The sequence below is a fragment of the Schistocerca piceifrons genome, chromosome 5 (assembly GCF_021461385.2).
Source record: "Schistocerca piceifrons isolate TAMUIC-IGC-003096 chromosome 5, iqSchPice1.1, whole genome shotgun sequence".
Lineage (NCBI taxonomy): Eukaryota > Metazoa > Arthropoda > Insecta > Orthoptera > Acrididae > Schistocerca > Schistocerca piceifrons.
Window position 1 is genome coordinate 543,176,636 of NC_060142.1, and position 16,654 is coordinate 543,193,289.

Consider the following 16,654-nt stretch of genomic DNA (forward strand, 5'->3'; position numbering starts at 1 on the left):
CTTGCAGTTGCTACCATGGGAAATACCTTTCACCATATCAGTTTGTTTACCTTACTGAGAAATATAGACAGCAAGGCACGTTTAACGATCGTCGTAGCTCAATCTCTTCTGTAGAAGGTGGCATATTTAGGTAAAATCCACTAAACATAATGAATACGTTGCGAAAGGATGGTTATAATCAAAAGATTTTTCTAAACTACAAGTAGTTCACACGATTTCAACAAACAAGGGCCGGTAGCTGACGCCGAGCGGTTCTCGGCGCTTCAGCCCGGAACCGCGCTGCTGCCACGATCGCAGGTTCGAATCCTGCCTCGGGCATGGATGTGTGTGATGTTCTTAGGTTAGTTAGGTTTAGTTCTAATTTTGCGGCCTGAAGACCTCAGATGTTAAGTCCCATAGTGCTTAGAGCCATTTGAATAATTTTTTGAACCAAGTGTGTAGCAATAAAAGTAATGCTTCCAAAGTGTTTATTCCATTACATGGCTTCACATGAAGCGAGTTATTGGAAGGAAAAAAAGACAAATGGTCTTATACATAGAACGAAATAATTCTAAATTAGTTACTTCGACGGTATGGTTTTGACTTGACAATAAGAAAATTCATTTCTTTGTACAGAAAGAATTTACAAGTTACTGCATGACGACATAGCAATATCTTAGCCCTCTGTACCATAGGACAGCTGGTTACCAATGAGTAAACCATAGTACATAACTATTCATAGAGCATCAGACCTGATGAGTTGGGAGGATTTTACTGAAATTAGTAGCGCCATCACGTTTATGAGCGAGAACAGTACCACCTGCTTACTAGTCGCTACTTATAACGAAAGGGAACAAACCTTTCTGCATTAGAGAGAACACTTGACGTAACTTTTTTGGGGGGTGAAATCGTCTTCGCTTTATTTTAGTGCAAGGCTACCGACTTCCCCCGTCCCTCTCTGCCCGCCCTTCCTTAACTGCCTCGTTGTTCCTGGCGTGAATTGGCTGACCATTTTCAGCAGCGAAATAATAAGATGCACGTACAGATTATTTGTGCTGCCGCAACTACAGATACTACAAGGTGCTTATAAATCAGCAGTGTTTCACGGGTTGAATAATTGTTATAAAAAGAAGGACGTAGTGACTTTGACTAATAATCGAAAAGCCTTGTGTTCCTTGTTCTACGCAAGTCAATGCTTAAATTCTGAATAAAAGTTATCAGCAAGGGCTGTTGAAGGCTTCCGGCATAAGGAGCCACCCGCGCTCTACCACCGGTCATGTCAAACAGAGCGGAGGAGCATGCAGGCTACCTCTTCCCCTCTGGGTGGGAAACTGCCCACAAAAGGCGAAAGAATCAGTGATGATCAACGACTTGAGGATGCAAAAGGCAACGGAGATCACAGCTTTAGAGACACAAAATGTACATCCATAGCAAGAATGACTTGTAATTGGATAAGTATCTTGATCATTTGTCTATTGTTAAAGGACTCGGAATCAGTCCCCTATTCGGATCTCGATAATGGGATTGCCAAGGAGAAGGTAACCACCAGAAAAAGAATGAATAATTAACGAAAATCTAACATTCTACGAGCAGTCGTGTGCAATGTCTCAAGTTTGAACGTGGTTGGAAGTCGAAAAATTTGAAAAGTGCAGTGGAAGGCGGAGTCTAGATATAGACAGGGTCACTGAAGTGAAATGAAAGAAGACACGGCTTTCTGGTTAGAGGAACACAGAATTTGTAGACGGAGGAAAAGCGTTCGACACTGTAAAATGTTGGAAACCCTGAGAAAATGTTATAACGCAAATGTGGTTCGTTATGAGAAGGATGGGAGAGAGAGGGACGGTAGAGAGTGAATAAACATTTCAGCGATAGGGCAGAACACGTCAGAACCGGTAGCAAATCAAAGCCAGCAATAATAGTACAAGTATATATGCCAAAATCTCACGCAGAATATGAACAGATAGAGATTATGAAGGCAGTGAACCGGTAAATCAGCGTGTTAAGGGATTTCATAACTTAATGGTCATTGGGTATTGGTATGTGGTAGTACCGAAAGTCATGGAAGACACAGTTAAAGGTGAATACTACCTCGGTAGTAGGAACGAGAGAGGAGATAGAATAACTGACATCTGTAAGAAATGTCAGGACTAGCGACTACACAATTCAAAAATCACAAGAGGAGTAGGTATGCTTGGAATAGGACCGGAGACTAAGAAAGATTCCACCTGGATTACATGGTCAGCCAGAAATACTGGAATGAGATATTTGATTGTAAGTGGTTCCAACGAGCAGATTAGAGTTGGATCATAATTTGGTAATGCTGAAAGGTATAGTAAAGTCTATGAGAATCGTATGGAAAAATCAAAGTGGAAAGATGAGGTTAAAGAAATAAAGGGGAATGGTGAAATGCGTTTGAAGTTCTCTAATCCTGTAGATACTGTGATAATGAGTACTAGAGTAGGCAGTTCAGTTGAAGAATGGACATCTCTAGAAAGCGCGCTCACAGAAGTTTGAACAGACAAACTTTGCCACGAGAAAGAAAACTCCGAAGAAATTTTAAGTGGCAGAACAAATAATTCAGTTGATCAACGATAGAATAAAGTATAGAAAAGTTCAGGGAAAGACAAGATTACAGCAACGTAAGTCACTTAGGATTGAAATAAAGTGCAAGTGCGCCGAAGCCAACGCCAAACGGTTGCATGAAAAATGTGGAGAAATTGAAAAGTGCTGCTCGTCGGAAGGACTGATTCGGCGTATAGAAAAGCCAAAACAAACTTCGGTGAAATTAAAAGCAAGGACGGCAACATTAAGAGCGACGTGGAAATTGCATTGTTAAACTCAGAGGAGAAAGCGGACCGACTGAAATAGTAGAATGAAATTCGCTACTTGTCTGACGCCTTGATGGAAGAACACATGGGAATCGAAATGAATGGTATAGGGGACCCAGTATTAGGGTTCACAGATCGTGGAAGACCTAGATCAGTTAAGGCAGAAGAGGTAGATTATATGCCTTCGAAATTACTAGAATCATTGTGAAAAGTGGCAACAAAGAGAATATGTAGAATCGAAGGTACTATAGACACCATAACACTTTCGGAAAAATAGCATGCACATAATTCTTGAGACATCAAGGGTGGGTGAGGATGAGGACTATAGTACAGTCGGCTTAACGTCTCATGCATCCAAGATGTTGACAAGAATAACTTACAGAAGAATGAAAAAGGAAACTGAGGGGGTGATAGATGACGATCATTTTGGCTTTGGGAATCGTAGGGGCAACAGGCAGCCAGTTCTGACTTTGTGATTGATAATGGAAGAAAGACTTAAGAAAAATTAGGGCTCGGTCGCTAGATTTCGCTAGATTTGTAGACGGAGGAAAAGCGTTCGACACTGTAAAATGTTGGAAACCCTGAGAAAAATAGTAATAAGCTATGGAAAAAGACGAATAATGTTGGATATGTACAACAACCAACAGGGAACAATAATAATCGAAGATCAAGAACGAAGTGTTCGGATTAAAAATAATGTAAGACGGAGATGCAGTCTTTTTACCCTATTGTTTACTCTATGCATCGAAGAAATAATGACGCAAATAAAACAGAGGTCGAGGAGCACAGCTAAAATTTAAGGGGGAACTAAATAAATTACAAGAATGGCTGATGACACTGCTATTCTTAGTGAAAGTGAAGGAGGATACAGGAAATGTTGAATGAAATGAACGGTCTAATGGGCACACACTATGGATTAAGAGTGAACACAAGAAAGACGAAAGTTATGTGCAGCAGTAGAAAAGATGTTAACGATGAACGTAACATCAAAAGCAGTGACCATGTGTGCGACGAAGTATGGAAATTCTGCAATCTTGGAAGCAAAATGGCACTGAAGGTTCAAATGGCTGTGAGCACAATGGGACTCAACTGCTGTGGTCATCAGTCCCCTAGAACTTAGAACTACTTAAACCTAACCAACCTAAGGACATCACACACATCCATGCCCGAGGCAGGATTCGAACCTGCGACCGTAGCAGTCTCACGGTTCCAGACTTCGCGCCTAGAACCGCGAGACCACCGCGGCCGGCGCACTGAAGGACCAAGCAGCCTAGCACAGGGGCAGAGAGCATCCTCCGCCAAAATGAGCCTACCAGCATCAAACATAGGCCTTAATTTGAGGAATAAATTAGTAAGAATTTACGTTTGGTGCACAGCATTGTCCGAAAGCGAATCACACACAAGTCATGTGAACATGAGAAATGACTCTAAGCGTTTCGGATGTGGGACGTGGTGCTACAGAAGAATGCTGATAGTTAGGTGGACTTATCAGTCCAGGTATTCTTCGCTTAGTTAGCGAGATAAGGAACATGTTATGAGACATGAAGAAACAAAAAAAGAATGAAATGATCGTGTGACACTGTTGGCCGGGAGGCCCATGCGGGGAAGTTCGGCTGCCGTATTGCTAATCCTTTTTAGTTGACGCCACTTGGCGACTTGCGCGTCAATGATGATGAAGGACACACATCGCCCAGTCATCATGAGGTAGAAAAAAATCCCTGACGCCGCCGGGAATCGAACCCGGGACGCCGTGCGCAGGAAACGAGAACGCTACCGCAAGACCACGAGCTGCAGACAACTTCCACTGGACTAAATGGAGCTGTAGAGGGTAAAAACTGCATGGGATATATCTAACAGATACGTGGGGACGAATGGTACACGTCCTACTGTGAGGTAAAGAGGGTCATGTAGGAGAGGAATTCGTGGTGGGAGGCATGGTGATTTACATATATTTTTGCGCAATACACCGCGACGTAAGGCTTCTCCCCATGTCTCGTAGATTAGATTCATCAGAAGATAAAATGAACCACCCATTTATCATCTAATGGATACGAGGAGATCCCTCGTAAACCTTCTCCAAGTTTGGTTGAATTTTCGTTAGTCTTAAGTAACTAAATAAAGAATTTTGTGATAGCGTGTCGATCTAAACGAACTGTAAGAGATGTCTGCTCACACATGATCAGTAAATAATGCACCTAGTCTCTTGAAGTTGGCGCTGGAAATTTATGACTACTCGAGTTCTGAGCTTAAGGAATCAGTGAGCGTTGTGAGGTCAGAGAAATACGATTAATTTGCAATAGGGCTGATAAACGAATCCAGACAGCAAGATGACGACTTTTTTTATAATAAAACAAATTAATTGTTTGGTTTTGGTTAAACTTGACAAAAGATACCTGACGCCTGAGCATACTTCCATAATTCTAGCTGTTGGCAGAGATGTTGCGAAGTCTAGTCTTGCTCACAGAGATTCAATAAAGCTCGCAATTTGCAGCATTGTTCACAGAACTTCTCACGGGTCCGTGGTTCCGAATGGAGTGGAAGGATTGAACCAGAGACTTGGAAAACTCTGTAACAAACCAAACCGCAACATTTGTACTTGGACCATAAGGCTGAGAACTGTAGATTTGTCTAAATGGGTCGGGTGTGCACTATACATCAGAGGCTACTAGTCAGGTGGCTGACTGCTTTCGTAGTTGTAGGTGAGCAGAAAGTGCCAGTATAAGATCAGGCCCCACCACTGCCAAAAGAGTATTTGATTTCCTAGGCACATTTACTGTGGAATCCTTGTCACTAGCACACGTGGGCTAGTTTTCATCAGGAGACTATACTCGACACCGCGTTGTCTCCAATACTGTTTTCCGTAAAGTAATGTTCATTTTAAATCTTTCAGTAGTGATAATAACTGAGTTTGGAAGGACCTTATAGTTTTCTAGCTTAGTCGCAAGTATGCTACAGATTTATAAACATAAATGATATGTCACTTTAACTCCACTCACGGAAAGAAATGAGTTGAATACACAATTCATATAAGGTTCAGTAAGTAAAAGTATAGTAATGATATGAGATAACAAAAAAATGTGCCTTTCACATACTTTGTTTACTTTAGATCCTGAAGACTTTCTTCAGAAAAAAATTGCCGTGGCAGTCAGGGGAAGGATAATGAAATATATGAGATATGCTGATAAAATGGTAATGCTAAGCAAAATGAAAATGGCATTGACAGTATGTTAAAAGAACTGAATACCAGCTATAACGAATATGGGATGAATATAAAACTAAAACAGACGACAACAGTGATTTCTGCAAGACATGCAAGGAACATGAAAGTGAAAAGTTGTGAAAAAATAGTGGAAAAATGCAAGTGCCTGGACTGCAAAATAAGCAGTAACATGACGTGTAATAAAGAAATAAAATGAAGGACAGCTATCCCAAAAGAAATTTCTTTGAATAAACAATAAAGTAAATCATTAGTGAAGTGTTTTGTTTAGAGTGTCCTGTTATGGTTTCAAAACATGGACACTACGGCGGAGAAAGAAAAAACCCTTAAGAGTCATTTGAAACGTGGATTTGGATGAGAATGGAAGGTGTGAAACGGACGGATAAAATGCTGTATAAGGTTACACAGGGTGGATGAGAGAAAACAAATACTGGAAACAATTAAGAGGGGGAAACTAAATTGGATAGGACAGTGGACGAGAGGAGACTCTGCCATATGATAATGAAAACATTTCCTTTCGAAGACCACATTGACCTTTTAGCTATATGTCGGTGCTTATATACCCACCTCTGAGTGGCGCTTGGTTGGTGCTTATATACCCACCTCCATATACGCTGCAGCGACGAAGTCAAACGGCAACTTTTTGATCGCTTCTTGCAGAATGCAATAAGGAATTCTGACGGAGAAAGGGCTAGAGAAAGAAGATACCAGTTCATTCACGATTTCAAGATAAGAGTACCATACTTAGCTACGAAAAGGATGGTGGAAAAGTGGGATTATTGCAGAACGCTGAACTTACAATAATGGACCTACAATATGGGCATAGCACATCACTTCACACTAATGGTACAATCTAGTTTTTGACTCTGCAGTATGGCTTTTTATAAAAAAAAATACATTGCTGTCCAAAACGTAATGACGAAATAGCAAAAGCACCATAACAAGTTAACTACCCGATGGAAATGAATGGAAATGCTGAAAGATGTTGTCATAGGTCTCCCAGCCGTGGAAAGAAAGCTCGGCGTCACGGAACACAACGTACTGAGCGTCGGGCAAACAGACCACTCGGGTGCAGTCACCATGCCACTGTCAACTACAGCAGCAAATGTCCGCTACATTGTGCAACAGGCACGAAGGTTCTCATGTCAAACAGCTAGTGCAGTTGCAACCACATTTAACCAGACTGCTACGCTTGTGAGCGTAGGAACTGGACCAATGAACACTGACGTCGCGTGTTTCGATAAGAGCGAATTCAATCTGCGTAGTGAGTCTGGACGTCCCCTCATTTGACGAGAGGTGGGAACACGCAGTGCCTCCAGGAACATAGTCGGACACGATCGTTTTGGCGGTCCAAGCGTTATCGCGTGTGGAGGCATAGTGTAGCATGGTTTTCTTGTCCGAATCATCAGTCTCCCGATTGGTTTGATGTGACCCTCTCAGAGTAGCCATTGCAACCCACTGTCTCAGCTGTTTGCTGAATGAATCCCACTCTCTGTCACCGTCTACAGTTTTTAATCTCTACAGCTCCCTCCAGTACCATGGAAGGTACTCTTTGATGTCTTAACATACATCTTACCATCCTGTCCCGTCTCCTTGTCCGAATTTTCCATACATTCCTTACCCCGCTGATTTTGCAAAGAACCTTACTATTTCGTACATCTTCTGTAACAGCGCATCGCAAAGAAAAGATTTTTTCAGTTTAGATTTTCCCACAGTCTATGTTTTACTCCCCCCCCCCCCCCCCCATTAAGCATGCATCTCGTCGTAGGTGGGGAGGTTTGCGTGCCTCAGCGGTACAGATAGCAGTACTGTAGGTGCAACCACAACGGAGGGTATCTGTTGAGAGCCCAGACAAACGTGTGGTTCCTGAAGAGGGGCAGCAGCCTTTTCAGTAGTTGCAGGGGCAACAGTGTGTATCATTGACTGATCTGGCCTTGTAACACTAACCAAAACGGCCTTGCTGTGCTGGTACTGCGAACGGCTGAAAGCAAGGGGAAACTACAGCTGTAATTTTTACCGAGGGCATGCAGCTTAACTGTAGGTTAGAAAATTTAAAAAGGGAAATGGATAGGTTAAAGTTAGATATAGTGGGAATTAGTGAAATTCGGTGGCAGGAGGAACAAGACTTTTGGTCGGGTGAATACAGGGTTATAAATTCAAAATCAAATAGGGGTAATGCAGGAGTGGGTTTAATAATGAATAAAAAAATAGGAGTGCGAGTAAGCTACTACAAACAGCATAGTGAACGCATTACTGTGGCCAAGATGGACACGAAGCCCACGCCTACTACAGTAGTACAAGTTTATATGTCAACTAGCTCTGCAGATGACGAAGAAATTGATGAAATCTATGATGAGATAAAAGAAATTATTCAGATAGTGAAGGGAGATGAAAATTTAATAGTCTTGGGTGGCTGGAATTCGATAGTAGGAAAAGGGAGAGAATGAAATGTAGCAGGTGAATACGGATTGGGGGTAAGAAATGAAAGAGGAAGCCGCCTGGTAGAATTTTGCACAGAGCATAACTTAACCATAGCTAACACTTGGTTCAAGAATCATAAAGGTAGGTTGTATACAAGGAAGAAGCCTTCAGATACTAGAAGCTATCAGATAGATTATATAATAGTAAGAGATTTAGGAACCAGGTTTTAAATTGTAAGACATTTCCAGGGGCAGATGTCGACTCTGACCACAATCTACTGGTTATGAACTGTAGATTAAAACTGAAGAAACTGCAAAAAGGTGGGAATTTAAGGAGATGTGACCTGGATAAACTGACTAAACCACAGGTTATACAGAGTTTCAGGGAGAGCATAAAGGAACGATTGACAGGAATGGGGGGAAAGAAATATAGTAGATGAAGAATGGGTAGCTTTGAGGGATGAAGTAGTGAAGGCAGCACAGGATCAAGTCGGTAAAAAGACGAGGACTAGTAGAAATCCGTGGGTAACAGAAGAGATATTGAATTTAATTGATGAAAGGAGAAAATCTAAAACACAGTTAATGAAGCAGACAAAAAGGAATACAAAAGTCTCAAAAATGAGATCGACAGAAAGTGCAAAATGGCTAAGCAGGGATGACTAGAGGACAAATGTAAGGGTGTAGAGGCTTATCTCACTAGGGGTAAGATAGATACTGCCTACAGGAAAATTAAAGAGACCTTTGGAGAAAGGAGAACCACTTTTTTGAATATCAAGATCTCAGATGGAAACCCTGTTCTAAGCAACGAAGGGAAAGCAGAAAGGTGGAAGGAGTATATAGAGGGTCTATACAAGGGCGATGTGCTTGAGGACAATATTATGGAAATGGAAGAGGATGTAGATGAAGATGAAATGGAAGATATGATACTGCGCGAAGAGTTTATCAGAGCACTGAAAGATCTGAGTCGAAACAAGGCCCCGGGAGTAAATAACGTTCCATTGGAACTACTGACAGCCTTGAGAAAGCCAGTCCTCACAAAAATCTACCATCTGGTGAGCAAGATGTATGAGAAAGGTGAAATACCCTCAGACTTGAAAAAGAGTATAATAATTCCAATCCCAAAGAAAGCAGGTGTTGACAGATGTGAAAATTACCGAACTGTCAGTTTAATAACTCACGGCTGCAAAATATTAACGCGAATTCTTTACAGACGAATGGAAAAACGAGTAGAAGCCGACCTCGGGGAAGATCAGTTTGGATTCCGAAGAAATATTGGAACACGTTAGCCAATACTGATCCGACGACTTATCTTAGAAGTTAGGTTAAGGAAAGGCAAACCATAGTTTCTAGCATTTGTAGACTTAGAGAAAGCTTTTGACAATGTTGACTGGAATACTCTCTTTCATATTCTGAAGATGGCAGGGGTAAAATACAGGGCGCGAAAGACTATTTACAATTTGTACAGAAACCAGATGGCAGATATTAGAGTTGAGGGACATGAAATGGGGGCCAGTGGTTGGGACGGGGGTGAAACAGGGTTGTAGCCTTTTCCCGATGTTATTAAATTTGTATATTGAGCAAGCAGTGAAGGAAACAAAAAAAAGTATGGAGTAGGTATTAAAATCCATGGAGAAGAAATAAAAACTTTGAGGTTCGCCGATGACATTGTAATACTGTCAGAGACAGCAAAGGACTTGGAAGAGCAGTTGAACGGAATGGGCAGTGTCTTGAAAGGAAGACAAAAGATGAACATCAACAAAAGCAGAATGAGGATAATGGATTGTAGTCGAATTAAGTTGGGTGATGCTGAGGGAATTAGATTAAGAAATGAGACACTTAAAGTAGTAAATGAGTTTTGCTATTTGGGGAGCATAATAATTAATGATGGTCGAAGTAGAGAGGATATAAAATGTAGACTGCCAACGGAAAGAAAAGCGTTTCTGAGGAAGAGAAATTTGTTAACATCGAGTATAGACTTAAGTGTCAGGAAATTGTTTCTGGAAGTATTTGTATGGAGTGTAGCCATGTATGGAAGTGAAGCATGGACGATAAATAGTTTGGACAAGAAGAGAATAGAAGCTTTCGAAATGTGGTGCTACAGAAGAATGCTGAAGATTAGATGGGTAGATCACATAGCTAATGAGGTGGTATTGAATAGGATTGGGGAGGAATTTGTGGCACAACTTGACTGGAAGAAGGGATCGGTTGGTAGGACACATTCTGAGGCATCAAGGGATCACCAATTTAGTATTGGAGGGCAGCGTGGAGGGTAAAAATCGTAGAGGGAGACCAAGAGATGAATACACTAAGCAGATTCAGAAGGATGTAGGCTGCAGTAGGTACTTGGAAATGAAGAAGCTTGCAGATGATAGAGTAGCATGGAGAGCTGCATCAAACGAGTCTCGGTGCTTAGGCCACAACAATAACAACAACAATGGACGACCGAGCCGGACAGCCCAATTGCAGGGGCTCGTGAAATGGGAGCGTACTCGGGGAATGGACTGGCCTGCTTGTTCCCTCGCCTTCAGTAGCTTCGGGCACTTGTGGAATGCGTTGGGGAGACGTATTGCGTCGTGTCCACATGCACCAACGGCCTTTGACAACCATTCTGGTGGAGAAATGAAATGCTCTACCACAAGAACTCTTTACCAACCTTGTTGCTATCCGTGGTGATCAAATATTCTGTTAAGAACCACGTCCCCCTCTTTGTAACTTCCTGGTGACCATCATAAATGGCGATGGATCACGTATTTGTTGTTTTTGTATTACACGAGCGTTTCCGTTCCTCTCATTGCGTATTTCTTTCAGTTACCATATGCACTATGTGAACCATGTTAGATGGTCCGAGATTACCGCTGAGATCGAGTGACTGGTTTGTCTTCATAGAATGTCTTTGGTGGTATGGATGAGGCTTGCGAGCCCAGCGGTAGAGCGCGCTCACGGAGTGGATGGGCAGTGGCTCTGCGCGAGCAGTGAGAGTTTGCGAGCGTAACTACCAGCGATTGGACGGTTTTTGGTGAGGCTGCCGGAGGCAGAGAAGCGTGCGTATCTGAAGGAAGGCACATGCACAGACCTTCACTAGTTCGGGGAAGAAGACGGCGCGGCATGGCAGCCATCTTACTTGGAAAGGTGGTACGTTGCTTTTGGAACTTCTGAAACTTTTGCTAGTTGAAAATGAGGACACTGGTTTCGGCTTCACCCGATGAAGTGATCTTGTTCTAGGATCCCTTAGAACTGTGTTTTGAAGCTGACCTTCTTCGAGGGGGAGAAATATGGACCGCGCCGGTAACGAATAAGTTGATTTGGTTTGGTGGGAATAAGGCATGAACTGTAACCTGTTGTATTGGTCAAGAAGGACCTATTGTTCTGGTAGTAACGCCTAAGAAGTGTGATATGGAAAGTACAAAAATACGGCCGATCCCAAGGGTGGGTACATGTTTAAGTTAGTCTGTACATGGTACGAGTATTTTGATGAAAGGCTGTATTTTCTGTTATTTTAACACCTCACTGTGTACGATTATATGGTACACTGGATTTCTTTTGTTTGAGGACTGTATGTATTAGCACAGTGTGGTAATTACCGGAAATAGTGGAGCGCTCTCAGGTTAATATGTTGGTAACTGTTCTTGGTAAAATGAATTTTATAACTGCAATTCCTTTGGTTAACTATCTGAAAATTATGGCGTGAGAACTTTTCTGATCATTTTCTGCGTGATCTTTGGTTACATTATTTATCAAGAGCTTCAAATACTTTTGTGGAAATTTAATGGCAATCGTCCTATTGAATTGTTATTTAATAGATTATTGTGAAAGAACTGTCTTCTGACATTGCCTGAGTTTTTAATTTCAGCTTAAGGGATTGAAATCCAAATTTGTTCAACAGAGGTTGTTTTAGAAAATTGTTTTAATATTGTTATTTAATTAATTTTTTTAAATTTTGAGAGTGCTGAAGGGCGATTTGTTTTGATCGTTAAAAACCATTGAAAAGCAAACATCGCACAAAATATTTTTTACTCAAGACAGCAGGCTGCACAGATCTTAGCTGTCATCTCCAGGTCTTCATTTTTTGTAGTGAAATATTTCATTTTACTCTGACCTCATGCAGAAGACGTCAAATGGATAAAACTCAACACATCACAAAAGTTTATCATCGCTGAAATATTTTAAAAAATGTTCAAATATGTGTGAAATCTTAGGGGACTTAACTGCTAAGGTCATCAGTCCCTAAGCTTGCACACTACTTAACCTAAATTATCCTAAGAGCAAACACACACACCCAGGCCCGAGGGAGGACTCGAACCTCCGCCGGGACCAGCCGCACAGTCCGTGACTGCAGCGCCTGAGACCGCTCGGCTAATCCCGCGCGGCAAATATTTAAAAACACACAACATCTTGACAATAATATATGTCAGTATACATAGGCTCTATTGTTCACAGGAGCTTGTTACTTGACAGAAATACAATACACAATACCACATCTGTTTATGTATCCTGGACACGTTTGATGTGTCAAGCGTACGTAAACATATGTGCTATTGTATACCGTATTTGTAGCATCTGTGAACAGTATGTACATGTACATAGCCTTTTGGACAAGATGCTGTGTGTCTTTAAATATTTTAGCAATGACAAACGTTCACAATGTGCTGCGTTTTATCCACTTGACATCTTGTGCATGACGATAGCGTGAAATAAGAATGTCTTTGAAGCCGGTTGTCTTGAATAAGAAATATTTTTTGCGATCTTGGCTCTTGAATGGCTTTTAAGAACTGTTATTTAAATTTTTATGGGGTATCGTCTTTGCGTAAGCTCTTGCAAGTGAATGTTAGAAAACAAAACCAAAGGATTTCAGTATAAGACGAAATTGAAACACTCTCCGATTGACAAATAAATGAAATGCTAGGGCACAGTGTTGACTGTTCAACCAATGTAGAAAAGAAAGGTTTTTGGGCTACTGAAAATTAATAAACTTTTGTAATAAGGAGTCTTCAACTTTCACTGTACCACCACTCTGCTCCACTTCCCCACTAAATCCGTCTCTCTGCCATTCACTATACTGGAGCAGTTCTTTCTACGTTTGGTACAAATTTCGTCGAGTTATTTTACTTGGCACTGACACATCAAGCGAAAGTTACTCTAGTCCTTAAGTTTGGCACAACGGCATGTTTAGGGATTTACCTTCATGACGATGGTGTTGTTGATATCTGGCAGGGCGTAGATGAGCCAGAGGCCGTTGTCGTCCACGGAGAAGTCGATGTAGTTGTGGTCGGTGGAGTAGAGGTAGTTGGAGCCGTTGGTGGCGACCAGGGGCACGTCCAGCGGCGTGTAGTGGCCCGTGGACAGCTCGTAGCGCAGCACGCGCCGCTGGTCGCGCTCGTGGTAGAAGAACGACCCGTTGTACACCACGTGCGCGTTGCCCTGCCGGTCACCGCAGCACAGGGTTAAACGACGGGGAAACTGCTGTACCGGCGAAAGCAGGTGAGATTACGTTAACAGAACAATACGGCTATATGTTGTGCAACCAAGGTACATTTCTGCGTACCATAAATTGATGCCATCAGTTAAGATTGTCTCCCAGTCCACTCACGAAGTAGTTCCTACCAGTTTAATGCAATTAAGGGGGTTGGACAATAATACGGAAACATCGTGAATATAATGCATTACCGTACGTAATGTTGTTGTCTTCAGTCCTGATACTGGTTTGATGTAGCTCCCCATGCTACTCTATCCTGTGCAAGCCTCTTCATCTCCCAGTACTTACTGCAACCTACATCCCTCTGAATCTGCTTAGTGTATTCGTCTCTTGGTCTCCCACTACGATTTTTACCCTCCACGCTGCCCTCCAATGCTAAATTTGTGATCCCTTGATGCCTCAGATCATGTCCTACCAACCGGTCCCTTCTTCTTCTCAAGTTGTGCCACAAACTCCTCTTCTCCCCAATTCTATTCAATACGTCCTCATTAGTTATGTGATCTACCCATCTAATCTTCAGCATTCTTCTGTAGCACCACATTTCGAAAGCTTCTATTCTCTTCTTGTTCAAACTATTTATCGCCCACGTTTCACTTCCATACATGGCTACACTCCATACAAATACTTTCAGAAACGACTTCCTGACACTTAAATCTATACTCGATGTTAACAAATGTCTCTTCTTCAGAATCGCTTTCCTTGCCATTGCGAGTCTACATTTTATATCATCTCTACTTCTACCATCATCAGTTATTTGACTCCCCAAATAGCAAATCTCCTTTACTACTTTAAGTGTCTCATTTCCTAATCTAATTCCCTCAGCATCACCCGACTTAATTCGACTACATTCCATTATCCTCGTTTTGCTTTTGTTGATGTTCATCTTATATCCTCCTTTCAAGACACTGTCCATTCCGTTCAACTGCTCTTCCAAGTCCTTTGCTGTCTCTGACAGAAATACAATGTCATCGGCGAACCTCAACGTTTTAATTTCTTCTCCATGGACTTTAATACCTACTCCGAATTTTTCTTTTGTTTCCTTTACTGCTTGCTCAATATACAGATTGAATAACATTGGGGAGAGGCTATAACCCTGTCTCACTCCCTTCCCAACCGCTGCTTCCCTTTCATGCCCCTCGACTCTTATAACTGTCATCTGGTTTCTGTAAAAATTGTAAATAGCCTTTGCTCCCTGTATTTTACCCCTGCCACCTTCAGAATTTGAAAAAAAGAGTATTCCAGTCAACATTGTCAAAAGCTTTCTCTGAGTCCACAAATGCTAGAAATGTAGGTTTACCTTTCCTTAATCTTTCTTCTAAGGTAAGTCGTAGGGTCAGTATTGCCTCACGTGTTCCAACATTTCTACGGAATCCAAACTGATCTTCCCCGAGGTCGGCTTCTACCAGTTTTTCCATTCGTCTGTAAAGAATTCGCGATAATATTTTGCAGTTGTGACTTATTAGACTGATAGTTCGGTAATTTTCACATCTGTCAACACCTGCTTTCTTTGGGATTGGAATAATTATATTCTTCTCGAAGTCTGACGGTATTTCGCCTGTATCATACATCTTGCTCATCAGATGGTAGAGTTTTATGAGGACTGGCTCTCCCAAGGCCGTCAGTAGTTCCAATGGAATGTTGTCTACTCCCGGGGCCTTGTTTCGACTCAGGTCTTTCAGTGCTCTGTCAAACTCTTCACGCAGTATCGTATCTCCCATTTCATCTTCATCTACATCCTCTTCCATTTCCATAATATTGTCCTCAAGTACATCGCCCTTGTATAGACCCTCTATATACTCCTTCCACCTTTCTGCTTTCCCTTCTTTACTTAGAACTGGGTTTCCATCAACGCTCTTGATATTCATACAAGTGGCTCTCTTTTCTCCAAAGGTCTCTTTAATTTTCCTGTAGGTAATATGGTGTAGGAGCTCACTAGCATTCAAAACAACTTCCAAAGGATAAACACAGGTCCTGTTTGGTTTTCAAAGAAATGTTATACCGTTACTCCTGAAAACAGTGGAAAGCTAAGGTAAGTATGATGGAGGTGGATAGTGGTCACGCCCCCGTCTTTTCAAAGCACACCACAAAGGCTCAAAATATTGACAAGGTGTAAGGGATCCGTGATCCCACGAACATAGATGCTAGTATTCGACACCCAAGTCGATAGCAGATATGAGTCGATTGTCGAGCGCTGCAGGAGGCAGTGAACCTAAATAGTGTCGAGTGCGTAGCAGTGTTACTGCAGAGATGGCCGTGAATGGTGGTCGAGTGAGTAGTAAACGGTAAATTCACCGGAGTATGACTAATGAGCGCGGCCCCCTGATCGTCGAGGGATGGACCCTCATCGCAACCGATTCGCGAGTGATATGAAACAGAAAGTGATGAGTGGAGAATTACGTGTTTCGCGTCAACCGCGTCGGCCAGCAACAACCATGGATTGCAGTGAGGATTGTTGTGAATGTTAACCAACATCATTGCGTGTGACGAAGTACTTAAAAGCCACAATCAATAAAAGATATAACCCTAATTAAGCGTGTAAGGCGAAGGTAGCATCTGCCTCAGAATTTGTTTGTTATTATAGAAAATACATTTCAGTTTGTGCATCGAAACCTTTATGGTCTTTTATGATAGACAGACTTTCAATCAATAACTATTCCGTCTCAGATCAGCCGCATTCGGTTGAAATACCCCCGAAACCACAGCAGGAAAACCGATAGCCTTCATCCATTAAGCACAC

The 16,654-nt window shown here is 42.0% G+C and overlaps 1 protein-coding gene across 1 annotated transcript in view; it reads right to left on the reverse strand.

Annotated features, from left to right (window-relative positions):
- Nucleotides 1–16,654, reverse strand: part of LOC124799128 — a 739,238-nt gene that overhangs the window by 73,031 nt on the left and 649,553 nt on the right. The window contains exon 12 of the mRNA XM_047262665.1: nt 13,623–13,862. Within this exon, the coding sequence (XP_047118621.1) occupies nt 13,623–13,862 (240 nt within the window). The remainder of the gene's footprint in view (nt 1–13,622; nt 13,863–16,654) is intronic.